The following is a 27,605-nucleotide window of genomic DNA, read 5'->3' on the forward strand; positions in this document are numbered from 1 at the left end:
CCCGTTGGCTCCATTTCGAGCTACATTTCAGCGGCATTGCCGATTATGACTCGGCAGCTGACCGGGGGTTGATGGAGCGACGAGTGATTTCAGTTTGAGAATTGCTTTTAAAATACACTTTGAACACACAGCTCCCACCGCAGGTATGATGTGGCGGTGGTGCACCGAACGAACAGATACAGTTTGGTGCCGCCAACACCACCGGTCACCACCAGGGCTCCCCCAGCTCGTCACCTTATACAGCTGTATGCGGCTTTGTGTTTTGTTGGTCTATAAATACCGTTTTATGACGCTATTGCAATAGGTGTTTACGCGTTTTACGATAATAAGGAAGGAAACCCCGGGGCCTGACAGGGTGCTAACTTCTAATGCTTACTTTGCCTTTAGCACACTTCCTCGCGGCTCGTGTACGCCATCCCCTCCACCCACCGACTGCGTGTGTGTGTACCGATTAATTCTCTCCTTCTGCTTCAGTGCGGTGTGGTTTCCGCGTGTGTGTGTGTGTGTATGGACCAGCGAAAATCAGCTGTTTTTGATAAGCGGTGACGTGCGTGTTTGTACACTCGCTACAATTTCCTGTCCCATTTTGCAAAAACAAACGTCTTCAGAACATGAGTGATCGTGTTCATGAGCGAGGGATGGGTTTATTGTCTGGCTAATATTTATTGTAAGCTGTGTTTGTGCTTTACGCCTGCCTTGGTGCTGGGTATGGAAGTGGCATGGAAGGTTAGAAAGCGGCTCCATCACGCTCCCGTTTGACGATCATCATGCGTCGCGTGTGTGCGATCGGGCAAAGCGCGAAGGCGGCTGTTGTTATTTAACCTCGGGGCTGGGAGTCGTTTTTTTTCTTTTCTGGTCGTGTTGTTTGGCTGTTTGTTTGTTTGATTTAATGCAGCTTAGACAGACAGAAAATGTACTCCGGTTTCTCAAGACGCACGGAAAGATTGCATCAATTTTAACGACGATGTTATTGGTGGTGTTTATACGCGAAGTACGAGCAGGCAAGCCGCCACTACTCACTACAGGAGGTCAACCAAATATGTAATCCAATCATCCCCCCATGGATGATCATGATAAGCTGACGAGAGTTGTAGGAGGAGATGCATCACTCGAGCGCTGGGGGGGATCCAACAGAAGTGGAGCTATCGCCTACTTCCTATCACAACCGCTATAACTCACGCGATAAGTGGACGAACGACAACAAACAAGGGTTATGATTTATCTGTCAATTCACACCCGTCAACTGGTAGCCCGTTGGCACGGATCGTGGTAGACCAGTTTGGAAGCAATTACGCTTGTGCCGATTGGGAGAGTCACTTTGTTGCTCCGAGGGAAGCAGAGGTACCCTTCGACCTCCCTTCTTTCTTTGTGCCAAAAATATATACTTCGATAAAGATGCAGATTGCACGACGGGGCTGTGCGGCGAGCCACGTACGGGAGACTACCATGTCCACATCACGACTCGGGCCTGAAACGACTCGGGGGGCCCGTCTAAAAGTTGTGCTAGGCCAGGTTCAAGGAAACTGGTGGGCTCATGTCGTCCGCCCCATTATCGTACGGTCCCGGGACGGGGTCGGGCGAGTTACACACGCTGTTTACTCGCGCCGAATCGTAAACAACTTCACCGGCAGTGGCCGGTGGAGTACGTTACCACCTTATCTGCCGGGTCGGGCCTGTCCCCAGTGCTTACCGCTGTGTGTATCGCGAGATTTGATTTCGCACGCAAACACAGCACCAAACACACATCAAAGCTGCGCTGATAAGATTACGATTGCTGGTGATTAGAAAGCGTTTGTGTCTGCGTTCGCTGTAACACGGTTTGGGTACAGACATCTTCATCGTTGAACCAACACAAAAAAAACCCTCGTCCGATTCTAAGTGTTGTTTGTGCCCTCTTCTCAGCAGCTACTCCCGGAATATTGCTTGCGCGAGGAACCGGGCTGCCCATGCCTGTTTTGAATGATACATCCCCGAAGACGCCGGCGTAAGAGTGATCGGATGCGTTTAAGCCCCGTTCTCTCCTCCGCTTTCCCGTTCGTTGCTGTTCGTTGCGTTAAAGGCTAGATAAGACCTACGACGAGGCGCTCGCTTCAGACGCGCGGCGCACGGAACAGCTGATGAAATTGGTGTACAAATTTTCAGCACAACCTTAGTCCTCGGCCCTGTGCAACTGATAAGCCGGGCCCGATGCCGTATGCCGCTTCAAAACTGGGGAAAGGAAAATTCCATCGTAAGATGATGAACCGAGCCGAAATTCGGCTGAATCTTCTAGAGTTCTTGTTTTTCGGACATTCGATTAGAGCCTGAGGTTCTTGCTGAAGTTTGTAGAAGAAGAGACCGAGAGCTCGTAGAGGAAATCAGGGATGGACACATCGTGATTTTTTGCGCTTGTCTGGTGCTGTCTGTGGCTCACTGTATGTGTAACCCGTCTGGCGGGTTATTAGATAATGGTTAAATAATCGTGATAATCGTGGCGCGACATCTCTCGAAGCTTCCCAGTTCCTGTTTGCAGGCATTACACACAGCTACACAAAGCGCGCTCTCTCGGCAGGAGGTATAGTGTGCACCGATTGCACATTACACGCTGATGCATTCTAGTAGGGTGTGAGTGACGTGTACACATCCCCCCGTTTGGCCGTTACTATTTACTATCTCCGCTCCACGGTTGCGTCCGGTTCGAGTGGAGCGCCATCTTCTTTCACGCCTGTGTTTGTCGCTGTTTTGGAGTGTTTTACGTCATTCCGCGTCGTACTACAGAGTTGCAGTAGGAAATTCATAGGGAGTGAGAAGCAAGGGATGTGTGTGCTCTTGCCTGCTTTGCTCTATCGCTCTCTCTCTTTCTCTACGACTCTAGGCAAGAAGGTGGGCGATAGTTTTTTGCGAAAAGTTAACCTTGAACGGGTACGTAAACCTCTCCCTCACCCAAACCTGCATCAGCATGGAGAGGGGAGAGGGGAGCACTGGGGGGAAAAAGGGAATATCACAGTCCGTAGGCGACGCGCGCCGTATCTCCGTAGCAATAATTTGCATACATCGATAAACAAGATTCCAATGGCGAGAGTAGTGAGTGAGTGCGTGGGGTTAGGTAGGAATGGTGCGGAGAGCGTGTTGAGCCGGTGTTGCAATATTTGCATGCATTCACTGTTGCTGTTAGCATTAGCAGCCGCTGATGGCTGGCGGGGAAGGGTAGGTCTAGGCCAGGCTTCTTCTGACATATCGCCGCAAGTGTGCGTGGGTCGTTGGGTGGAGTTGACCAGCTGTGACATTGAATTAGGGCTGGTTAGGCCTTTCCCTGGTTTCAGGCGAGAAAGGACACCATTTCTAGGGAATTCAGTTTGAGATAGGTCTGATGTGTCGGGTACTCGGTTGTTCCCCTTTCCCCTATTTCTATGATGGACCAAACACAGAGGCACCAGTCTCGATTGTTCGGCCGATTATTCTTCCAAGCTTTGCACACGCCGTGTTATAAATTTGGAATTCCCAGAATGTACAGCTCGCTAGCCCTAACCTTGAGCGCAGGATCTACAGCAGGAAGACACGCAGGTCCTAGAAGAGACACCGCCTCCCTACCGCCCAAGTTCTCCCACGGGAGAGGATGTACCTTTTGCCAAACACTTTCACTGTCGGACTGGTCGGGTCGGATCTCCATCTCCAGCGCAGTCCGCCGGTAGATTCTGCGGCGTGAGGCACGTTGTGTGTTGCGCCGTTTTCCAGCCCAGCGCGCTTGCTCCGGTTCCCAATGGCAATGGGGCAAAAGGGCGAAAAATGGAAATTTTCCAGTTTCCAGTCTGCTGCCATCGCTACTAACAAACAAACAGATAGACACACACACACCCATGGCAGTGTTGGGTCAGGGATGGTTTCGGCTGGCGTTGCCTCGCCCTCGGCGCTCCATTCGATCGCGTATGCATTGTACGAGGCGATGAAATGGAAAATGAAGCCTCCAGTGGTGCTAGAGCATTGCTTTTCGCAAACGGGCTTTGGTTGGTTGGTTGGTTCCAAAAACGTATTCCATCGTGCACTTTGTAGCTCAGTTTTTTGCTGTTGTCGTTGCTTTCGCCATTTCGCCTTTTCTCCGGCCAAGAATTGATCTCGTCACGTAGGACTCCCAGAGACTCAATCGCCCCCTGCAAGCGAGATATAAATACTTTGACATTTGAATACGATTGCTATTTTGTTGGGGTTTCGGTAGGACACACCGCGCGCGCCTCCAAAACGAGCGATCCGTTTGGTTTGGCTATTATTCAAGAAATAAAAAGCTTCTTTCACTCTCTCCCTCATTCGCTTTCGCTGTGTGCCCCGTTGTGGACGTGTGTGGAGGGCTGAGGATATAGAAAAAGCAGTTTTATGGCCAAGGTTTGTGGCAGCTACTTCACGTTCGATGGTTCGACATGCGCCGATTTCGGTGTAGTGCGGCTATACCGAGAGATTGGACGGCTTCTTGATCCATTCGTCGTCGTTGTCGTCGTCTGCCGAACGAGAGATGATGGTGGTGGGCGCTGGTTATTCACAAAATAGCAACTAAATATTCTGCCGGCGTGTGCTACTCGTCGATGCCGCTTGCCCAACATCCTTCTCCACAATGGCACGGGGTGGTTCTCGACCTTGGGGCGCGCCTCGAGGACGACGGTGCTTATTTCGGTGTTTGGTGTGTTCACTCTACCACCATTCCTCACCAAAAAAAAAACAAGTTAAGAGGACACAACAGACGACCAAGAAAATAAAAAAAAGTAGATAGTTGATTATAGCAACAGGTGTGTGTGTGTGTGTGGCAGCGGCACAAGCACAACCACACTCGCTAGACGATTGTTATTCTCCGTTTTGGCACCGATTTTAACGACCGTTTTTGCAAATTTAGACAGGCGGTGGAGCGTATCGCCCCACTTAGGCTCATCTCACTTTGGGTTTGTTGTTTTGGTCTGTTTCATTTCTTTTTGTGTATACAGATTGTTTTTTTCTGTTATCATTTTCGAACACGTTCTTATCTCTTTAAGGAAGTGCGATTTATACAATAAAAAGCGTTCCCATATCTTTGCCCGATTCCAACCAACCATAACGCTCCTTCGTGGTGCCACTGCAAAAAATGGTTTTGCATCGACACGCCGCAACTGTCATCCATTGAAAGGGTGCCTCTATTTAAGTGACTAATAATGTGTCCATTGGTGTGTTTGTGTGCCCCTGACCCCTCGGCCCTGCCGTCCTGGTTCGATGGGGTGCGATGATCTCACCAAAGGGATGAATTATGAAACAAACTACACAAACTGTGCTCTCGGGCCGCCTGCTCGCTGCGCTTTGTTTTAATCAGCCCCCCCTGTTCACGATTGCTCATAGCACTCCGGCAAAACACTATACATGCCATTGCCCTGTGTGTTTGTGTGTGTGTGGGTAGGATATTATAAAATTAGATCGATCGATGCACCCGGCTCGATGATGCAATGCGCCCGAGCGCAAGTGCAGGAATATCGGGAAGATCGCGATCGCGTCAAATGAGTGATTGGGAATATAATCTCTCCATTGGTCGGTTGGTGGAAAGCACACAGAAACATTCATGTAACGCCCATACTCGGTCTATTTCGAGTTTGCTTCGAAAGGGAACACTTCCTTCCTGTGGCTGTGGCCCTCCGTCAAGCGGGCCCAACTCACATGTCTTGCTTCAGGTGTCGACACACGTGAGGTAGGAACGCCTGCGCTTGCCTGCCTGCTGGGTGTGGGAAATCTAATCATCATCATCGTCGATAGATACTGTTCACCACCAGCAAAATGCATCTTTGTATGGATGTAGGCGCACTACACACTACCGTACGTCCCGTTCAGTAATGTTCCCGTGGGAGCGGCGAGATCACTGCTACAGCTGCAAAATGGTCGCTCGTTTATTTTTTTTTTGTTCCATTCTCCCTAACCTACACTATTTATAATCGCTTTATCGACTACATCCACTTGCACCGCACTTGGACAGCTGCTTTTTGCGGCTCCAGGGGAGCGGGGGGAAGGGGGAATGGGGAGCGCCGCCTGACTAAGTAAACTAATCAACGGAATGATTGCACACACAAACGAAGGCCACTTTTACTCAGGCTGCGGTGGTGGCGGCAGCGGCAAAAATCACGTTGACATGGTACACTCATTGTGCCCGCGCCAGATGGAGCGTTGTAACCTGTAACACTGCCGCCCAGCCCATCCCTCCCAACTGAAACCCATGCAAGGGAGAAACGACGGGTGATGCGGCGCAGCTTAGATGCAACAATGTAGTGACACCTCCGAGCGTTAGTTATAGCGCTAGAAAAGGCATTGCACGCGTTCAAGGTCAGCCGGACAGTCGCTCGACGAACATCCCTTTTTACAGTGACGGCAGTAGCAGAGGTAGGGGAGCGAGCGATGCAACACAGTAGTGTGCAGCAAAGTGCAGTGTCCACCAACACACACTCATTCGTGCTGTAGTAGCGGCCGCAGCAGCACCGGAAGGGAAAGTGACATATTCGCACGTCTATTGCACACGCACACTGTACACTATACTGTACAACGGGGCAGTGTAGTTTGTGTTGGTTTTGCATTCGCCGCTGCTGCTTCAAGTGCAGCACACACCCCGACACAAGGAAGAAGGGGGCTCGTCGTCTTGTGCCTCTCTGGGGAGAACCGGCGGCGATCCTCCCAGGTCGCGTGAGACACACGGTGTGCGGGGGCGAACTAATTGATTGCGATTGATTTTCAGAACTCGACGGACGACGGTCGTTATGCGGCGTTACATCATCCCCCGGCTCTTCTTGATGTGTGTGTCTTGTATAGTACATGTGTACATACATACACACTCGCTAATGGGTTTGTTTTAATAAAAGGGATTGAAAGAATATTACCGACTTCCCCGCCACACTCTTCTTAGTATTGTCTCTTTATTCCTCGAGCGAACAATGTAATCTACAACAATGGAGTGTGCACACCAAGAAAAACACCTTTCCTTTCATTATTTTCCAATTAATCCATTCGCGGCTGTAATTGAGACGTGGAATCGATGTCGGGCGCGTTGTGTCGCACACTGCAGTGTGTTGCACGCTTACCATCTGCTCTATTCTGCCCGTCTTCCCGTGGCTCGCTTAAAAGCCATTCTTGTTCGAAGTGACACAAAGTGATGTTTGTTTGTTGAGGTTCCTCCAAGCGTTTCCCAGTTTTTCTCAGTCTCAGTTCTCAGTTTCCCAGTCTGCTCAGACAGGCTCTCGCTGTTAATAAAGCACTGTTTCATCATTTTGCCATGTCATGGAGAAGCTAACAGACTCCCCACATCCCCGATGGGCGCTTACGACACACGCACATGTCAAACCGTTTTTGCCGAAAATCATTCCACAAATGCACCAGACACATGGGTACATTTACAGCAAGTGAAGCCCTTGTTCGTAAGGACACAGTTTTATCACGCATCACGTGGTAACATTCCAGCGCACCGAGTGCAACAAATTGGGAAAATGTGGGCACTGTGACAGTTAAAGCGGTAGCAAAAAAAAACCCCGCTCAAAAGCGGATGGCACGCATCGGGAGCAATAGGCAACGAACCGTGACCCAGACAGACAGACTGCAGCGGGGAGGTCGTTTTTGGTGCAGTCGTTGCAACATTGTTGCAACACATGATTTGTGATCCTCCAACGGCGTTACTATCTTTCCCTGGGGATGCGGAAAAATTCCCCCTTTTCCGGCACTGCTCCCAGTCAATCATTCGGGCGGATCACGCAAACCTGCCACCGCTTGCCGTTTCCTACTGGGTGTGTGTGTGTGTGTGTATGGAAATGCAAACGAAGTGTGGTGGAAAAGAGCGTGGTTTGCTGTCGGCCCGTTACTGTGATTTTGTCCGTTTTGCAACAAAGTGTAAGTTGACTGCTTCGCCCAACTACACCATCCTTTGCAAAGTAATCGCAAAAATTGCACACGACAGAGAGCAGGAGAGAAGGAGTTTTTGGGGGCTGTGCATTCTCTCCGGTACATTATGCTGCTGCGTTACTGCGTGCATGCAAATGCATTCCCCCACTGCTGTTGGACAGTGGAAAGTGGTGTAGCGTTTTCGGTACCCTTACATATTTCGGGTTCGTTGCTATCGGCCACCCGGACCTGACCTACCGTCCTGATGCAATAGGAAACCTAATGGGTAATACTATGCTTTGAAATTTTCCTACTTGAACATGTCTACCGGCGTGGCACGCGATTGTGCTCGCGTGACCCCGCCGAAACGCCGCCCGCGTTGGGTGTTGGGAGAGATTCTGACTCGCCCCTTCTTCTATACTGTGCGGCAGCACCATTCCACCGTTATTTACTCAAATGGTTCGCCTTTTTTTTGTTTCGTCTTCTCCACTGTTAGTTGTTTCAGTTTGCAAATGGTGTGTGTGTGTATATATTGTCGCTCCATATCAGAACACTGGCAATGCAAAACAATTTCAGTTACACCAATGTTGGACAGAAGGCGGGTGATTTTTATGAGTTGAGTGGTTCCGTTACTGCGAGCTTTCATGTTGTTTTAATGGTTCTGTCACGGAAAAAGAACGGGAAGCTCAACACACACACACACACACCACAGGACAGGGAGGGAGGGAGAAAAACGAGTAGAGAGCGAAAATCGTTCTGCCACGCTCTAATTGGGTGGCAAATAGAAGAAAAAGAAACAAGAAATTGGAAGTTATGATGAATGCTATATTTGTGTGTGCACACATTAGAAGAGGGCAAGCACACACACACACACAAGCAGAAATGGAACAGCAGAATGGTGTTGTTTGCTACAAAGTTGCACCAGCACTTCCAACAGTGGTGGGAGCAGCATGTTTGTTTGTTTATTTGATTTTTTGTTATACGGAAGGAGGAAGGCAAGCGAGTGAATAAAAAAAACGCGTCCAAATGTAAGCTCGGGATAAGCTCTGATGCTAATTGTGTAAGTCAATATCCCTTACGTAGTTAGGAAGAGGAATGGTGGGGATGCATTCTTCCTAACGTGTCACAGTAGGTATCGTCCCCGGCACTCGCTATCTCGCTATCTTTGCCCTTTCCTCTTGGACAGTAAATCACTTCAGGCAGAGGGCTCTGGCAAAAAGTAAAAAAAAAAACCGTCCCTGAATGGTGGTTTGGCGATAAAGATAAGCGGCGAACCCAATTTTAATCGATAATTGTGTGTTTCTAGAAGATGAAGAAGAAGAAGACAATCAGGGTGTGTATAAAAATAGTACCGTCTGGAGGTGGAAAAGGAAAAAAATTGCCCCGAGACCTTATGGCGCGACCCGAGAGGCGCTTCCTTTGTTAACGCGGTACTACCAGCCATGTAATGCGACTTTTCGTCCTCTCTTTGCCTCTCTCTATCTATCTTTGTCCTCTGATAAGTGTCGTTAGAAATTTCATTCTACGAGTGCGCAACACACCGGGACGCATCACCGCTGCCGCCACCTCGACATTGCGATAGTTGGGCCGCGGCCGGCCGGCCGGCCCTCGCGCGTCGTGACTCTTTTCACTGTCAGCTGTTTCGGCAAGAGAGGGGGCGGGGGGGGGTGCAACGGAGAGAGGGGTTTATACGTGTAATCGCCGCCCAACACACCAACACATACGCACACACTGCCGTCTTACGTGCGACAATTATCATCACCATCATCATCGTGCACCCTGCGCCGAACGAATACAGCCTCGCGGGGGTACGCGATCCCTCCAACCCCATTAGAAACACGCACACACAGACACGCGCATCCACTATGCATGAAAAGGGCAGTAGTGTGTATTTTCTAACACATGTCGCCGTCTACGTTTTGGGATTGTTGTGCGCTTGTCGTCGTACCATTTCGCGCATTTGCGTTGGGCCGCTTTCTGTGGTGGTGGTGGTGGTGGTGGTAGTGTTCGTTGCGGACCGATCCCACGGGCGCACACACCGCGCTTTTGCCACACAGATGATGTGTGTTCATCTATAAAAGCAGTACGGCCGCACGTTCCGAAGGCGACAAATGGTCTGCACGACGCCGGTAACGCATCGCGCTCCTCCTCGCGTGTGAGTGTTTTCGTAACGTAACGCATCGCTCTCGATCGTACGAGTTTTGGGAGGCCGTGTGAGGCCCAACCACCGTCGGGTTTTGGAGGATGAAGTGAGAAGTGCGTTTGTTTTGGAAGCCAATTTCTGTGTCGCCTCAGATCTCAAAACGACAAACAAATTTGTGTCGCCTCTCGACAAACAAATTTGTGTGCCACAGAGGGACAAAGGAATTACACTGTATGAAAGTGGCTGTGTGTTTAGCAAAAAAAAAAGAAAAAAACTACGTGAAACGACTCAGTGTGTGTTTGTGGCTCAATTGCTGCTGTGTGATCTCGTGCTGGAAGGAAAAATCTAGTGACTTCTAACAGCACACTCATCTCTCTAGAGAGTCTCTCTCTCTCTCTTTTGGTCTGCTGTGTTTCTCTCAGTTCTCCCTAAACCCTACGGCAATGCCACCGCAGCGCAACATGTGGGACGAGGTGTTAACAAGTAAATTATCGTTCCCGACTTATCTCCCTTATCTGCACGTTTTGTGTTCCGTGTGTGTACTATCTGTGTGTGTGTGTGTCCATTTGCATCCCCCCTTTCAACAAACCATCCAAACCGACGGGAACTGGATTTTAGTGTCCAGCCGGACTTTAAAAAAGACGCGATTAGTAAATGGCGTCCTAAGCCCCGAGCGTGTCGAACATGTGCCGGAACCTCTGTGTGTTTGATGCATACGCGTCGAGGCACACGCGCGCTTGGGACATTTGCGCACCAGAAGATTTGCGCATATTCAAATACAAACTTGCGTGCCTGATTGAGTGACCCACGTTGACGACGACTTACTTATCACCTTTTTTGTGTGTGTTTCTTTTCGCCCTTCTGCTAGGTTTAAGTTCCCGGCAGGACACGGTTTCGCCGACCGATACGGCCTGCTCGTCCGAATCGCCCGCCTTTCTCGGGCCGCCCTCCTCCTCCTCCCACCTGCTGGCATACGATCAGAACAGCTCGGAGGAGGAGCTGGAGGTGATCAATGGAGGTGGCGGGTCCGCGGGCTGCGATCTCGTCGAGGTGGGCAGCGTGAGCGGTGTGCCGAGCCGGCTGAGCGGGCTGAGCGGGCTGCCCATCCTAAGCAACCCCCACACGGACGAGGAGACTGAGGAAGAGGAGGAGGAGGAGGAGGAAGAAGATGATGTGACCGAAGGTATCGTGGACGAGGTGGAGGACGAGGAGGAGGAGGAGGATTACGTGGCGACACCTGGAGCAGCACCGACGGGAACAACGGCAGCAGCGACAATCAGCGAAAGTACGGCGGGCCAGTGCGGTGGCCCCGGCGCCATGGACACGAGCGGCAGTATTGTGCGGGGCCGGGAGTTCATGGTGATCGGGGCGTGCGGCGCTGACGAAGACGACGGTGAGGCGGAGCCGCTGGACGATTTTGCCGAGGAGCTGTCGAGTCTGACGGCGATCCCCCAGACGGCGGCGGCGGCAGCGACGACAGTAGTGCCGCTTGCACCGGCACCGTTAGCGACCAAACTGATCTCATCGGCGGCGACCGCCGGCAAGCGGTTGGGAAGTGTGAGCAGCTTGCTGGAGAAGCGCAAACGTTCCCTGGCGCACAATTCGGATGATGAGGTAAGATGTTCGCAGTGATAAAAGGAGTGTTGGGTAAAGTTAGCAAAAATCTTGGTTCGACTCCAAGAATTTGGCAAACGACTCCGGAGAGTAGGTCCGTCCAGCATTATCCAGAGTCGTATGAAATTGTTATCGGAGTTCGGAGTTATCCAGAGGCATCCAAAATCTTTCGGAGTCGCCTGGACTTCTCCAGAGTCGTCTGCACTTGTCCGGAGTCATCCGGAGTCGTCCGAAGTCATCCGGAGTCATTTGGAGTCATCCTAAGACGAAGTCATCCGGAGTCGTCCGGAGTCATCTGGAGTCATCCGGAGTCATCCAGAGTCGTCCTAAGACGAAGTCATCCGGAGTCGTCCGGAGTCATCTGGAGTTATCCGGAGTTATCCGGAGTCGCCCGGAGTCGTCCGGAGTCAACCGGAGTCATCCAGAATCTTCCGAAGGCAACCGGAGTCGTCCAAAGTCATCCGTCCAAAGTTGTCCGGAGTCCGATGGTGGTTCCGATTTTCCCGGAGATGGAATCGGACTAACAATAGTCAAAATTGGATCGGAATCCTGGGTGCGCTCCAGGGAGCACACCAATAGAAAGAAGCTTCAACTGACTCTAACCGTGTTCTTCTTGTATTTCAGGTACGCTATCTGCTGGAACAGCAACAACCACCGAACCAGCAGCAGCAGCAGCACCAACAACCGACCCATCATCATCATCATCCACTCGCGCATCAATATCATCATACGTTGCGCCACCATCACCACCACCACCACCACCTGCAGCACCAACAGCAGCAGGAGGAGCTCCAGCCGGAGGAGGCGGCGCCCCTGTCGGCGCCGGTCAACTTCCGCACATCGCCACCACTAGAAGCTTTAAAACCACACCGTGGCCATATACTGCAGCGCTCGACGACCCCGCTAGTGCTGGGCGAGGGGTGCGGTGCGGCCGGTGTTGCTCCGACCGCTCCGAGCGGGCTTCGGCCATCGTCCGGGTCGTCGCTGTCGTCGCTCGGCGGTGGCACCACCGGCATTAGCGGTTTCTACGGCACCGGTAGCAACAGTAGCTGCAGCGGTAGCAACACTAGTACGACCGTAGGAAGTTGCGTTGGTGGTGGTGGTGGTGCCGGTGGCCTTCGATTCGGTCTCGGCCGACGCCCCATTGGCTGTGATAGTCCATTGACTGCGGTGTGCCATCGCAACAGCACCAATCCGCCACCACACCACGGCGGTGGCACCGGCAGCCTTGGATCCGGGCTTAGTACAACAACCACTCGAACGTCATCATCATCATCATCATCGGCGGCGGCGTCCCTGTCGTCAGCACCGGCCTCGCTGGTACGGCTCGGGGCAGGCAGCAGCCCGGAACCGGCCGGCGGTGGCGGCGGCAGTATCACCACCACCACCCCCCTAGTAACTAGTATGGACGTGAGCCGGTCCGTTAGTCCACCGGCGAAGATGTTCCACTGTGCCGTGTCGCCGCGCCGGCGGCAGCCCCGCCACCAGCAGCAGCGGCTGCAGCGTCCCCACAGGCCCTGCCTAGACTTTGACAAGATGCAACAGGTACGGATTGGAGCGTTTGGTTCAACAAAGCCATTTTACTAACGGATGTTTCTTCCTTTTTTTTTTAGCTGAAGGCACGCTCCGTCACCACCTGGCGGCACAGCAACGAGCACTCGGGCGAGCTGTCCGTCTTCTGCTGGTGATGATGAGTGAAGGACAGTCTCCGCCGGGCGTGGCCGTCAGCCGCCAGCGTTGCCGCCGCCATCACCCTGATGGCGGTGGACTGTCTGTGCCGTGGGCTGTCTGTGCCACCAGCAGGAGGAGTTGTCAAAGCGGAAAGCGGAACAACACGCTCGCGTGTTTGCATCGAACCGACCCGACGTGGGCTCGGCGATGGTTTTATTACTGGAGGAGGACGGGCGGTGCTGTCCAATCCTGTGGCTGTGGCTGTGGTGTGTTTCCTGTAGTTTCCGGCCGCCTTTAGCGACGGCACTCGCTGCCACGATGACGACGAGTTTGCGGCACGCGCGAAACGGCAGCGTCAGGTCGCTGCGTATGGGGGTATTTTATTTGTTAGTGAGCGTGATAGTACAAGCGTTTCTTTGTTTCAATTTTGTACTTGGAAAGGAGTAGACAAAAGAATTAGCTCCGTTGATTTGTCCCCTTGGCTGCGTGCGGCTCAAACAGTTTTAGATATTAGTTTAGAAGGAGCAGGCCCCAAACACGGCCGGGCAAACCGTGTTCTTCTTCGACGAATCGTCTCACACACACACAGCGTGCGATATGTATTTGTGTGTGTGTGTGTAAGTGCACATTAAGCGATACTGTGTTTGTGTGTGTGTTTTATTTGCTTGTTTTTTTAAACTATCTTTACACTTAATGACATTTTCAAAGCAATTTTGTGATTTTAATCGTTAGCAATATCGTGTATTAAGTTTGATCGTTTGATAGATGTACTTTCCAAATTTCCTCTCAGTTTGGACGTAGGCCTGTGCGGCGCTATGACGCCCTGTTTTTCGTTCTTCCTATTCTGCAACAGTTGTGCGGGAAGCATCGTAAGGAACTAGCGTTACTACTGTGTGTGCGTGTTTGTTCCGATTTTTTGGAAGAGTCAATCTGAAAACTAACTGGATTCAATCAAACCAGTGTACCAGGACGGAGATTAGGACGATAGACACAGCGAAAGAGAGAGTGAGAGAGCGAGCTAGTTCTTCTCAGGGACATACACATACGAAACACGCACACACACACAAATAACGGAAAGGTATGGTATCGGGCAGGACAGAGGAGCGAACGTTTGAGAAGTGTTAGAATTGGCAGCTGGCGCTAGGTGAATGCAACCGAACGCTACCAAAGAACGGGCGCCGCACAAGCAATCCTGGCGCGGAGGAGTGGCGAATGAAAGAGCACCTGCTTGAAGCAAGCAAAACAAACATAGTGCAACATAGGACAATAGGGCAAAACAAACAAACAAAGATCATCATCCGGAGGCACACGCAACAAGCGCGCTGTAGTAGCGCTGGATATGCGCTGAGCGTTGCAGCTCCATTTTTAACCGTTTTCCTTCCGCTGGTTGGGGGAAAAAGCACAGGCTAGTGTAAACATCGATGTGTTTGTATCGATCGGACAGGACAGGGGTAGAAGCAGTCATTCAATTAACCACATAAAACATCCATTTACAAACACAATACACATGAAACAAAAACAATACCTGCCATGGTCCATGTTCGCGTGCGCGTAATAATAACAAAACCCCAAACATACAACAAATCCCAAACGTACTCAAACGTACGCTAGTAGAACATCAATCAATAGAAAAATATAGAGAAAAACAACACAGCAGGAAGAAAAGCAAACAGAACAAACCCCAGCGTTAGTCGTCTCAGGTGGTAAGGCGGGCGGATCGGCACTTTTAGGCAAAACAAACCACTTACAAAACAAAAATGTGTTCGCCGATTCGGCCCAGCACAAGCCGCACCACACTGGGGACGGCAAAACTAGAGAAACTAGTAGCAAATACCAACCTACACTCTCGCCATCGCGCCACGTTACCATGTGTACCGTGGGATCGTCACCATCAACCATCTTCATCATCATCGTGTGCTGCAGCACCAGCAGCAACACGGTGTTGTAAATCTGTGTGCATGTATAAAGTAGTGTATTAAAATGCTACAAACAGACACCCATTTATTGGAAACGGCGTTACAATAATGCATCTGGCAAGAAATGGGGGAAATAAAACGACACAAGCCATAATACTGCCGAGAAATGTGCGAAATCACGAACCCGACCCGACTCCGTTCGTTCGTACCCGTTTGTGTGGTCATCGTGCCGAAAAACAGTGTTCCTTTGTACACAACTGCGAGAAGAAAAGGCGACAACAAAAATCTGCAACACACCGTACACCAGGACGCTTCTTTGTGTGAGCGGGAAAACGCCTACACGCGCCCAATTAACCTACAGTTACAGTTATTGTTATGTTCTATTTCGATTGTAATTCACTGTGTTTTTGTACACGAGAGAAGGACAAAACAGTTGTGCAATGAAAAGAGGAAGGATGCTCATTTAACATCAACTACTGCCATCGACCCCGGCCGCAGGTTCGCTAGAAGCAAAACAGTGAAGATCATCGTCGCCCGGTGCAGAAAGTGCATTTTAAGGTACCAATCTGTCTGTTATGAAGTCGGAAAAGGCAAGCAAGCATCCCATTTAAAAAGAGGATTCGAATTTGGATAGATTTGAAAAAAAAACATGGAAAAAGAGAAACGAAGCTGAGCAGACCCAGTTAGAACCAGCGACAAAACGAAAGCAGAGGGAAGAAGGATATCAAACTAGCATTTTACAATTAACTAGTACGCAAAACAATAACAAAACATACGAACACAAAACCATTGTAGAAGTACATATGTTTTTTTTTTACATACGCGCAACAATTAGCATGCAAATACGAAACTTAGATACAACAAAGATACATTAAAAAAAAGCGCACCCAACATTGGCAGTAAGGAAAAGGCAACCAATCCTCCCAATTGGAAAAGGAAAACACACAAAAAACGATGAGAAATGGAGACTTGTTTGGAATTCGGTGAAACTAGCAGCGAGCGTAGAGCTTTACGTTTTGTTGTGTCGTACGCCTATATATATATAAATAGTGACAAATTAAATAAGGTAACGTGTTTAAACCATTATTCAACCATTTAAGAAATGATGATGATGATGAATAGTAGCGCGCAACACGTGATGTGTGGTGGGCAGTGTGCCAATAATGGAATAGGGGGCCTGGAGCATGATATTGTGGCTCTGTCTGTAGTGTGTGAGTGTGGGTGTGTCATTAATAGCGTTTAAAATGATGGCTTAAACAGGGATAGGAAAGGAACGGATCGTTTAAAAAGCTTTTAATTTTGATTAATTGTCACTTCCCCTCGTTACTTTGTAATGCTGTTGTTTGAGCTGTTTTTTCTTCCTTTATTAACGTTTATTGAAATGAGGAAACTTATGACCGTAAAGAAGGCTTATGTTTTCCCACATAAGTCACGTGATTCTGAACGTGTGTGTGTGTGTTTGATGGGCCAATCTTTACATCGATGTGGCTGGGAAGTATTCGATTGAGCATGCTGATTCAATCCCAGATTTGGGTGTGGTTCAACACACAAATTGTGTAGCGATGGACAGGACAGGTTTTACAAATTTGTATCATACGCTAAACTAAACTAACAAATTAAGAAATAAATTTAGATAAAATCGACCAGGCTCGATTGTTTGTTCAAACGGGTAGGGCAGTTTTGGAGAGAGAGAGAGATCGAAAAACGCGCCTGCCAACCAGGTGTGTTTTAAGGAGCATTCTTTGGCGGGGGGGGATACAAACAGAAGAAGAGTAACAAAAAACAAACAAACCATTGACTGTGCAAACACACCTACACAACACATTTTCTCGTCCTTCTCACACTTTTGAGAGGGCAAACGATAGAACAAGCGACTTTTCTTCTGCAGCGCGAAACAAACCCTCCCCCGACACTAACTAGCATCATCCAGCAAACGAACCGATAAAGCATACAGAAATTGGGGTGTACATCATTACACGAAGGTTAATTAAACATTAAGATTGTAAGTTAAGTAGCTGAACAAACCAATTAATTACTGAAGCCCCAGGGAGAGTGGAAAGTTCCGATTGTTGTTCGGGGTGGTGGACTGTGTTTGTGAACATATTAATCAAATCGAATAATGGGCAGAACGGTGATGAAAGACTCTCTGCACCACAATCGCACACATACAGACACACACACACATAGACACAACCGAAAAAAACCATAAGCATAAGTAGTAAAGCAAAGAAAAGGACGTGAAAGTAGAGGAAGTCATCGTGCAACACGATCACTCTAATCACTAGAGGGAAGCATTATTTGGCAGTAGCAGCGACGTTTGGAAGTCATCGGTTGTTGTTTTCCTTCTTTATTATATTTTACAAAATATTCTCTTGTATGGTTTAGTAGTGTCCGATACAATAGGAGATTGGTGAGATTGGTTCCGGATTTTTCTTTTTTTACTACCTCCACTCAAAAAGAAGCCACCCATTACTGTGAATGTGAACTGATTGAAGCGGCACCATACGTGGGCGAACAACGGTATTGAGAAAGAGGAGGAGTATTTGGAATACAAAAAAAAGGAAAAAAAAAACACGCGAAAGCTCCATTTTAACCGTGCGCTTTTCTCTGCACGGCAAATGTACATATTAATGATAGCAACAACAACAACAAAAAAAACATTTGGTAAAGATAAGGATTGGAGTTGAGCATTAAAGGAAAGAAAAAGAGGAGGAACAAAATGCACAGGAACAGGGAGCACAAAAAAAACGCTGCAGGACGTGGTATGTGTGAACAAAGGAAGGAGACGAAAATAACCAGAAAAAAGAAGCGGATAAACGTAATGGACGTGCATTTTGAAATGGATTTTTTGTAGAATTTTCGAAACTGAATTAATAAACCAATTACCAAATGAGCGGTGTAAAATCGGTCGATCGGTGAAGTAAATAATGAAATAGAGAAGCAAACACACGCATACACACAAACACACAAACACGAGCAAAGAAGTGAAGGTAAAAGGAGCTAATACTGTAACACAATTAAGTAAACTATTGGACTGGATTTAAAATGGCCACACAGGCAAGAATAGCGGAATAGAAGGAAGGAAGGCGATTGAGTTACTGGATGAGGGTTTTTTTTATTTGTTGTTTACTTTTCCGTTGTCATTGGCTGTATTGGGCGAAGGAGTTTTGTCCCTTATTGTAGGAAGTTTGATGAAGTTTATTGAATGGTAGTTGATGATGTGAAATTTGTCGTTAAACACTCTACACACACACACACACACACACACACACACACACACACACACACACACACACACTTAATGCTAAACATTAAGAAAAAGGTATGTGTGTTTGTTTGAATTAAATTACAAATGAATTATGGAACAAAAAAAGAGACAAAATCAGCAAAAAAGTAAATCCATCTTTTGTCCAGTGGATTAAGTGATATGATTTGTTTTGCTACACTACTACAAGCTGTGGTGGGAATTGTGCTTTTGATATCTCAAACTGGAACTGAGTTTATAACGAATTTAACGAAGTTTTTGTTTTGCCATTTTTATCCCCATCGTAGGAGATGTAAAGTTATCTCAAACTCAATCGAAGGGAGAGGAAAAAACACAAACAAGTAAAACACACACACACATTTGTAACTAATAAAGACGGAGAACGAAATGAAGTGAATCACGAAAGTGGAAAACAATTGATGGAACAGTTTGCATCATACTTGTAATGGCAGTATATCAACACACAACACATAAGCGAATAGTGAACACAACACTAACAAACAACAAACAAACAACAAACAATGGTCAAATTTAACGAGCAAGTGTGTACAGAAGAGGGTCAAACCTGGAACTGAACGAACAAAACTAATGGATACAAATACAAGAAGAAGAAAAATAAGAAGAAGAAAAAGAACAAGAAGAAAAAGAAGAAGAAGAAGAAGAAGAAGAAGAAGAAGAAAAAGAAGAAAAAGAGGAGAAGAAAACAGTGCAGCAAATAAGTAGTGAAACAAACAAAAAACGAAACAAGAGAAATGAAAACGAAAAACAATGGTAAAAAATAAAACAAAAGTGAATTAAAAAAAAACTTACATATTCTGTAGTTTCACTGTGTGATTTCAGAACCTTTTGATTGTTTGTTCTTTTGTATAATGGTGGGTTTTTCCTGAATGGGAAACGTCATCGAGGGAGTTCGCTCTCTTCCTTCCTATCGGATTCGCTCTCTTCCTATCACGTAATTGCGTGCTTGTATGCGTGCGTTGATATTACACTCTTATCAGCACACTCTTTCAATAGTCGTGTGCAAAACCGTGGAAAGTTGCAAGTACGGTTCAGTTATGTGTGAGCATCCTTAGAAGGAAGAGTACAATCTTTGAAGCATCATGAAACATACAATCATTCTCATCAGCACGCTGTTTCTAGTGCCAATATCTGTATCAAGTGATCCGATTGAATCAGCATGCAAACAGTTCAACCGACAGATAATTATCTATCGTCCTCAAGGGTTGATGGTAAATCAACGCGTCAGAAGAAATTTAGTTGGCCTCGAGCTGGAGGTGTACATTAACCAAGAGGAACGATCGAACCCGATGTGTGACCTTTGCGCCAATGCAACGCTGTCGGGTCGACGAAGAAAGCTGCTGCAGATTAAAAACCCATCGGTTCTGGTGCTTCCGGGCGATACCGTTCAATACACGGTTACCAAACGGTACCGCAATGGGCCTCCGGCCCAATTGAGCTGTAAATTTAGAGTTAGTGGTGAGTTTGTTTTGGTGTTGAATCGATTCGCAGAAGCTAATGATACTCGTCTCATCTTTATTTTAGGTGATCGGATGATATCGTTACATCCAGCAGTACACCATTGTCCAGATAATGCTCCGCGGAGCAATGTAGTCCGTGAAATCAATTATGCCGCTGAAAAGCGCTTACTAGAGGACACAATTAACGACATGCTAACATCCTGTGAGGCTACTGCTAAGACCAAAATGCTCATCCTGCTCGGTAACTATCAGGACATTGAGTCGGAAAAGGCTCTGAAACATTATGTGATAGGTCGGCTAGAATCACTACTTCCCTCGGTCGAATGGGACGGTACGGTAGAGAACGTGTACCGCTCAAATGGACGGTTCGTTTTTGAAGTTAAAACGGCACTGATGAAGCTGAAAATACTTCACCTCGTACGAGGTGCTGAGGCAGCCGCAAGCATCGTGGATTATGACACGCAGGTCCGTTCAACTTACGATCGTGACGACTATGTTGACGAAATTATGTAGTTGACGTAGTCGAAATTATGTTTTTACGCAATAAAGTAATGCAGAAGGGCAAAGCAAAAAATGTATAATATTTAAGGGTTTTTGTAGAGAGTAGCTGTGTAAAGGTTGCTGGTTGGAACAAAACTATATTTCAAAAACCCTTACATTAATTATCATAGCCTACTATTTTACTCAAGGCTTGTTGTTCAACACTCCTCCTCAAGCCTCACCGCAGGACTCCACACAGCATAACCGCAGGACTCCACCACTTTCTAGCTGTCAAACCATCCTTGTTTTAGCACGAATGTATGGCTTACTTTGATCGTAATGTGAAAGGCGTCGCCTTTCTGTGAAAAAATCACAAACCCGCGACAATCACGGTTGCCTCTGATTTTGTTCTACAATTGAGAAGTTGTTTTAGAAGAAAGAGCTCGCAGAAAATTTGTCGCGGTACAAAAGTTGGTTGTCTAGAAGCAGTGTGACCGCAGGACTGTCACGGAAAATTTTTTGGGTCGTCTAGAAGCAGTGTCAGAGATACCCATTAACTTGCGACTGTGTTTTGTACTTCTTGCCACACTGCTTCTAGACGACCCAAAAATCTGATACAACAAAGATAATGAGAAAAGCGCACCTAACATTGGCTGAAAGGAAAAAGCAACCAATCCTCCCAATTGGAAAAGGAGAACATACAACAACAAAAAACGATGAGTAATATAGACTTGTCTGGAATTCGGTGAAACTAGCAGCGAGCGGGTTCTGTTGGCAGGGCATGAAACCCGTCAGACCGTGGAGATCTACAGACGACTGAGGAAACAGCAAACCCTGCTCTTCCAGGCCAAGCAGCGCCGTTTTGAAGAGTCAGACGAACAGCTGCTGGAGCAGCTCTCTCCGTCGGGGGACACCCGCTTGTTGTACAGGAGATTGAAGGAGGCACGGAGCGGGTTTGCTCCTAAAACCGCAATGTGCCGGGATGCGGAAGGAAATCTCCGGACGGACGAGCGGGAGATGATCGAAAGGTGGAAGTGTTACTACTACACCTGGATGGATCAGAGACAAGAGAGGTTGGCTCAAGTAGTAGAACAAGGCAACTACCACACCAGCAGCACAGCAGTAACCACAGCGACAGCATTTGCGCCGAAGACGAGGTGCCCCCGCCATCTCTGGATGAGATTGCAGCGATGGAGGTCGAGCTCTTCAAGATGGGGCCGGAGAGGCTTACCGTCGATCATCATCAGCTGATCGTGAAAGTCTGGGATCAGGAGGAACTACCGGAGGAGTGGAAGCTGGGTGTTATTCATCCAGTCTACAAAAAGGGCGATAGCCTGGATTGCTCGAATTCCCGAGCCATCACAGTCCTGAATGCCGCCTACAAGATCCTGTCCCAGATCCTGTTCTGCAGACATGCGCTCCTTGCTACAAATTTTGTCTGCAGCTACCAAGCTGGGTTTGTTGGAAGCAAATCCACCACCGACCAAATTTGCACTCTACGGCAGATCCTCCAGAAGTGCCGAGAGCGCCAGATCCCAACGCACCACCTGTTCATCGACTTCAAGGCGGCCTGCGACACCATAGACCGGAAGGAGCTATGGAGCATCATGCAGCGGTACCATTTCCCTGTGAAGTTGATCCGGCTGTTAGAGACCACCATGAACGGGGTGTAGTGCAAGGTGAGAGTATCGAACTTGACGTCGGAATCGCTCGAATCTCACAGAGGACATGACAACAGCGAAGGTGTGTGAGGCGTACACCCGACTAAAACGCGAAGCAGCAAGAATAGGATTGAGAATCAATCACCAGAAGACTTCGAGCCCGCTCGAAATGTGATATATATCGTTCATAGATTCGCGTGGTCCTGTACAGACACGAGTCCTGGACCATTCGAGCGGAGGATGCAAACGCTCTGGGCGTGTTTGAGCGACGCATCCTCCGGACCATCTTTGACGGCGTGTTCGAGCAGGGAGCGTGTAGGGGAAGGATAAACCACAAGCTTGCTGAGCTCTACTGCGAACCAAGCATCCTGACGGTGGCAAAGGCTGGCAGGATACGATGGCTGGGGCATGTCATGAGGATGCCGGACTCGTGCCCCACCAAGAAGGTATTCGACAGCGATTTCCAGTTCGGCATAAGGTGCAGGGGAGCACAGCGAACTCGATGGCTGGACCAGGTGAAGCGAGACCTGACGGAGATCGGGTGTTTGCATGGATGGGAGGCTGTAGGGACCGAGTATCCTGGAGAATTATTGTTGACCGGGCCATATCACATCGACGTGCTCTAGAGAGAGAAAGAGAGAGAGAGAGAGAGAGAGAGAGAGAGAGAGAGAGAGAAAGAATGTAAATAAAAGGGTTAAACCTGGAACTGAATGAACCAACCTAATGGATACAAATACAAAAAAAAGAAGAAGAATAAGAAGATGAAGCAGAAAAGAAGGGGAAGGAGAAGAAAACAGTGCAGCAAATAAGTAGTGAAACAAACAAAAAACGAAACAAGAAAAATGAAAACGAAAAACAAAGGTAAAAAATAAAACAAAAGTGAATTAAAAAAAAACTTACATATTCGGTACTTTCACTTTGTGATTTCTGAACCATTTGATTGTTTGTTCTTTTGTTCCTGGGTTAGTGGGTTTTTTTCCTGAACTGACGGAATCGTCATCGAGAGAGGAAGATTCCCTCTCCTCTTATCACGTCATTCCGTGCTTGTATGCGTGCGATTATATTACACTCTTATCAGCACACTCTTTCAATAGTCGTGTGCAAAACAGTGGCAAGTTGCAAGTACGGTTCAGTTATGTGTGAACATCCTTAGAAGGAAGAGTACAATCTTTGAAGCATCATGAAACATACAATCATTCTCATCAGCACGCTGTTTCTAGTGCCAATAACTGTATCAAGTGATCCGATTGAATCAGCATGCACACAGTTCAACCGACAGATAATTATCTATCGTCCTCAAGGGTTGATGGTAAATCAACGCGTCAGAAGAAATTTAGTTGGCCTCGAGCTAGAGGTGTACATTAACCAAGAGGAACGATCGAACCCGGTGTGTGACCTTTGCGCCAATGCAACGCTGTCGGGTCGACGAAAAAAACTGCTGCAGATTAAAAACCCATCGGTTCTGGTGCTTCCGGGCGATACCGTTCAATACACGGTTACCAAACGGTACCGCAATGGGCCTCCGGCCCAATTGAGCTGTAAATTTAGAGTTAGTGGTGAGTTTGTTTTGGTGTTATATCGATTCGCAGAAGCTAATGATACTAGTCTCATCTTTATTTCAGGTGATCGGATGATATCGTTACATCCAGCAGTACACCATTGTTCAGAGAATGCCCCGCGGAGCAATGTAGTCCGTGAAATCAATTATGCCGCTGAAAAGCGCTTACTAGAGGACACAATTAACGACATGCTAACATCCTGTGAGGCTACTGCTAAGACCAAAATGCTCATCCTGCTCGGTAACTATCAGGACATTGAGTCGGAAAAGGCTCTGAAACGTTATGTGATAGGTCGGCTAGAATCACTGCTTCCCTCGGTCGAATGGGACGGTACGGTAGATAACGTGTACCGTTCAAATGGACGGTTCGTTTTTGAAGTTAAAACGGCACTGATGAAGCTTAAAATACTTCACCTCGTACGAGGTGCTGAGGCAGCCGCAAGCATCGTGGATTATGACACGCAGGTCCGTTCAACTTACGATCGTGACGACTATTTTGATGAGGATTACGACGAGCATGAGAGTACGACGGGCGTAGTTGAAGTGATGTTTTGAGGCAGGAATAAAGTAGAGTAAGACTGCAATGCAAAAAAAAAGTACGATTTTTATTCTAATGTTGGAACTCTCGAATATTTTTCTCTAATTCTTTTACATGATTATAGTAGTAAGGCAACATTTTCACAGTTCAATTTTTTTATTAGAAAATGTTCCTGCGAAATTAGTCCTGTATAACGAAACTGTTCGAAGGGTCCACTTTTACGCCGGATTGTATGCAATTTGATGTGCTATTTCTTCGTTAACTGTCTTTTCCCCTGGTGGTATGCAATGCGCATCATTTTCACCGATGGAGCACGTTCGCAAAGCACGTGAAGGAGGCCGGCGAATCGCTTTCGTTGAGTTGAGTTGCTTCTGAATGTATTTTTGTTCTATTAAGGATTTTGGCTTCAAAAATTATGTTAGGACAATAAAATAGTGCCAAATAATAAAAATAATCTATTCTATTCTTATTCTCCTTGCATGCGAAATGGTATAAAAGACAATAAATATGTTGTTGTTACAGAATTACAGCTTCAAGACTGTTTTTTTGTAAAATCAGTTCTTAAATTATTTTTGGAAGGCACACATAAGCGCATTAAATTTTCCCAAAAGTCGTTGTACGTCAATAATTGAGTCATCGAGATTTACCCACCATTGCTATGCTGAAGCTTGTCCACGATGACTCGTCGTTTGATTATATTTGTTCCGCGATTCGTACAAAAGGAAGCGGTTTCATTGCTGCACAAGGTAATCTGTACGGTTGATGCCACCACTACAGCCTCACACGTTCGATCGATTCTTGGAAGCCCCATCATCTCCGTACTCTTATCAGCCAGCGGTCAAACAAACACCACTCTCTCCAATCTCTCGTAATCGTCACACATACCGCCTGATCAAGCCAGACCGAATGCTCGCACCTCATCCGCGCCAGTAACAGTGATCAGCTCGTACCGTGAAGATGGCTGGAGTAAACCGTAAGCATCATCTACTAGCAACGATTGCCCTGCTATGGCTGGTGGCCGCCAGCTGCCTGCTCGAGTCGGTCGACGCTCGCAAAAGCCGGGGCAGCTCGAAGCGTTCCTCGCGCCGACCGAAGGGCGTCAATATTGAGATCTACCATCCGAAGGGTGTGATGGTGTGGTACCCGTACCGTGCCGGCATGGAGCTGTTCGGCATCGAGATTTTCATCAACAAGGCAAACCAACCGTCGTCGTCGGGTGACTCGAGTGAGGAAGAGTCCACACCGCCGGTGTGTGATATCTGTCTCAACACGACCGAAGTGTCGTACGGCAAGTTTATACTGCGCAGCGAGGACGCCGTGATCCGCAGCCGGGACCACGTGTACTACAATGCGATTGTGAAGAAAACCAGCGGCAAGGCGTACGTGTCCCGCTCGAACGAATTCTACGTGTCAGGTAAGCGAGAAGAAATGAGCCATCTTGATGGGGGGGAGTCGTTCTAATGCGCCATTTTGCTCTCGTCCCACAATAGAAAGTCGCATTCTGCTGGGTGATATGACGGAAAAGGCTAGCTCGTGCAATGGTACTACCGCCGTTGCAAACCTTTCCGAAAACGATAAGCGGCTGGCGGATGAGATTAAGCTGCTGGAAGCGATTCTGCTCGAGGTCAGTGATCAGTGCCAGGCCAATCGTACCAAGCAGTTGCTGCTGAGTGCGGAAACACCGACGCGGTACGATGCCAAGCAGCTGTACCAGTATGTGGCAGGGCAGCTGGAACAGAAGTTGCCCGCGATCGACTGGAACCGGACGCTGGTGGATGCGTTCTACGCCACGAACGGTATTGGGTTTGAGGTGGCTTCCACCATCGACAAGCTGAAGGTGTTGAAGTTGGCCAAGGCCCTACCGGACCATCCCATTACCGATCTGGACAGCTTCCAGACGGAGGATATGACGAATGATATTGATTCGTGGATGTAATGCGTGGATCCCGCGTTTGTGATTAGGATTATTTTTAAACTAAATGTGGCTTTTACCCAGATGATAACTTTCGTTGACCATGCTCGGCGTGAGAGTATGTGTGTGTATGTGTGTAATAAATTGTTTGTTTTGTATGTTTGATAGCAATTTGTTTACTTGTCCAATCTGTGGAGGGAATTTCCCAGCTGCCTTCGTTACCATGCTTCGATGATTTGCGTGTTCAAGTTAAGACGCGTATGTAAGGCAACAAATAATAAGGAAGAAATTCAAACAGGATTTCGAAGTAGTTTTTGTAGACTTGAGAATGTTATCGCCTCCATTCATAACGATCACATTGTGCGTTTCTTGAATGAATGTTCCGTATTCCTCTAGGAGCAATATGATCACTTTAACTGATAAAAAGAAAGTGATCGCTATCATTCCCATCACTTCCTCAAGAAACGTTTTTCATCCATCGATATTTCACACTGTCCTTTCTTCATGAACAGCATAAGCAAACCATTCTCTATCTTTTCACAATTTCAATAAAAACGAATCCCATCAGCCTGGGTGCAAGTGGCTAGCTAATGCACTTTGCGCTCGACTGCGCTGACCTTTAAGGTACTTTACCACTTTAGCATACTGGCTCTCTCGTTCTCTCTCTCTCTCCCGATGCCCGTTGATATTATAATCCTTTTCTTTGGTGATCTTTTCCTTCGACATACAATGGGTGCTTTCTTGTACCCTGGGCCTTGCCTTTTTCGGTCTTTTCTTACAGTGAACAGAAGTTTCGTTGTCTTCCACAACCGCCTGACTAGGCTGCATAGAAATAATAAACAGATTTTACCGATGTTCCTAAGCTTGCGAGCGGTTTGTGCTCGGTAAACGGCAGGGCAGGTGATTTGCGTCTTCTCCCATCTTTGCCCGTGAATGAGGTTAAAGGATTTGCGACTAAGAACTTAATGAAGAACAAACAGCTTTATCGTGCTGTTGAGCGTGTGAGTGCTCAGGTTCCAGAAACGGATCGACGATCGGTCCCGAAGGTGAGCTCAATCGACGAGTGTGGTTGGCAATGCACTCTTTCCCTTTGCGAGCTAAGCGGCACCACAAGGGGACCGGGGGCACCTTAAACTAGGCTCTTTAATTTTAATGAGATCAAAATATTTAAATACTTTCACCTTACGGGGCGAAGCTTATAAGCACGGAGAGGAGATAGCGTTGAGCAGGGCAGCGTGTTGAAGCCGCTGATCACTTGTCAGGGATCATCGAAGGTTGGTTGGTTCGATGGATGACAAACCCCGGACCCAAGGGCCAAGGAGCGATGATCCTATTTGGGTTTTCGTTATCGAGTTACCGAGAGCCACTTTTTCCTGCCCCAGGGATAACAGGTTAGTCCTTTAAAGCTTTTTCTAATGCTATTTAGGCGGTAAAGATGAACCCATTAGCACGGTGTAAAGCACATCAGCGGCAGAATTGGCTGAGCAGGCACGGTTTGATGTCGGGCACCTCCAAGAGATGCACTGGCAG

The 27,605-nt window shown here is 47.8% G+C and overlaps 3 protein-coding genes across 17 annotated transcripts in view; all 3 read left to right on the forward strand.

Moving 5' to 3' along the window:
* The window catches only part of LOC121595888 (proton channel OtopLc), a 61,295-nt gene extending 46,976 nt beyond the window's left edge, over positions 1-14,319 (forward strand). For 12 of the 13 annotated variants that reach the window (XM_041920240.1, XM_041920251.1, XM_041920241.1 and 9 more), the window contains 3 exons: positions 10,851-11,596; positions 12,221-13,141; positions 13,210-14,319. In XM_041920240.1, coding sequence (XP_041776174.1) covers positions 10,851-11,596; positions 12,221-13,141; positions 13,210-13,284 — 1,742 coding nt within the window. In that variant the 3' untranslated portion in view covers positions 13,285-14,319. Of the gene's footprint in view, positions 1-9,877; positions 10,466-10,850; positions 11,597-12,220; positions 13,142-13,209 lie in introns of those variants that run through there. The other variant, XM_041920250.1, reaches the window with a different exon arrangement.
* A 4,747-nt stretch (positions 14,320-19,066) lies between these two features.
* Positions 19,067-24,569, forward strand: LOC121595889. 3 transcript variants are annotated; one of them, XM_041920255.1, is made up of 3 exons: positions 19,067-19,924; positions 19,991-20,421; positions 24,121-24,569. In XM_041920255.1, the coding sequence occupies exons 1-3, from the start codon at positions 19,549-19,551 to the stop codon at positions 24,178-24,180; spliced, it is 867 nt and encodes a 288-aa protein (XP_041776189.1). In that variant the 5' UTR covers positions 19,067-19,548; the 3' UTR covers positions 24,181-24,569. The 3 variants fall into 3 exon arrangements, with proteins under 3 accessions (XP_041776189.1, XP_041776190.1, XP_041776188.1); XM_041920256.1 differs by lacking the exon at positions 19,991-20,421 and having other exon boundaries at positions 19,213-19,924; positions 23,690-24,554; XM_041920254.1 differs by lacking the exons at positions 19,067-19,924; positions 19,991-20,421 and adding an exon at positions 23,136-23,623 and having other exon boundaries at positions 23,690-24,539.
* Positions 24,570-25,014: 445 nt separating this feature from the next.
* LOC121597526 lies at positions 25,015-26,240 on the forward strand. Its single transcript, XM_041923348.1, has 2 exons — positions 25,015-25,577; positions 25,654-26,240. The coding sequence occupies exons 1-2, from the start codon at positions 25,121-25,123 to the stop codon at positions 26,097-26,099; spliced, it is 903 nt and encodes a 300-aa protein (XP_041779282.1). The 5' UTR covers positions 25,015-25,120; the 3' UTR covers positions 26,100-26,240.
* Positions 26,241-27,605: the final 1,365 nt, after the last annotated feature.

The sequence above is a fragment of the Anopheles merus genome, chromosome 3R (genome assembly GCF_017562075.2).
Source record: "Anopheles merus strain MAF chromosome 3R, AmerM5.1, whole genome shotgun sequence".
In the NCBI taxonomy this organism is placed as follows: domain Eukaryota; kingdom Metazoa; phylum Arthropoda; class Insecta; order Diptera; family Culicidae; genus Anopheles; species Anopheles merus.

Excerpts from the sequence above, each read along its gene's own strand:
- LOC121595889 (XM_041920255.1), top strand. The coding sequence starts at position 19,549 with ATGAAACATACAATCATTCTCATCAGCACGCTGTTTCTAGTGCCAATA. Across the intron at positions 19,925-19,990 it reads CTGTAAATTTAGAGTTAGTG|GTGATCGGATGATATCGTTA; the intron begins GTGAGTTTGTTT and ends TCTTTATTTTAG. Across the intron at positions 20,422-24,120 it reads CTTACGATCGTGACGACTAT|TTTGATGAGGATTACGACGA; the intron begins GTTGACGAAATT and ends CGTGACGACTAT.
- LOC121597526 (XM_041923348.1), top strand. The coding sequence starts at position 25,121 with ATGGCTGGAGTAAACCGTAAGCATCATCTACTAGCAACGATTGCCCTG. Across the intron at positions 25,578-25,653 it reads GAACGAATTCTACGTGTCAG|AAAGTCGCATTCTGCTGGGT; the intron begins GTAAGCGAGAAG and ends GTCCCACAATAG.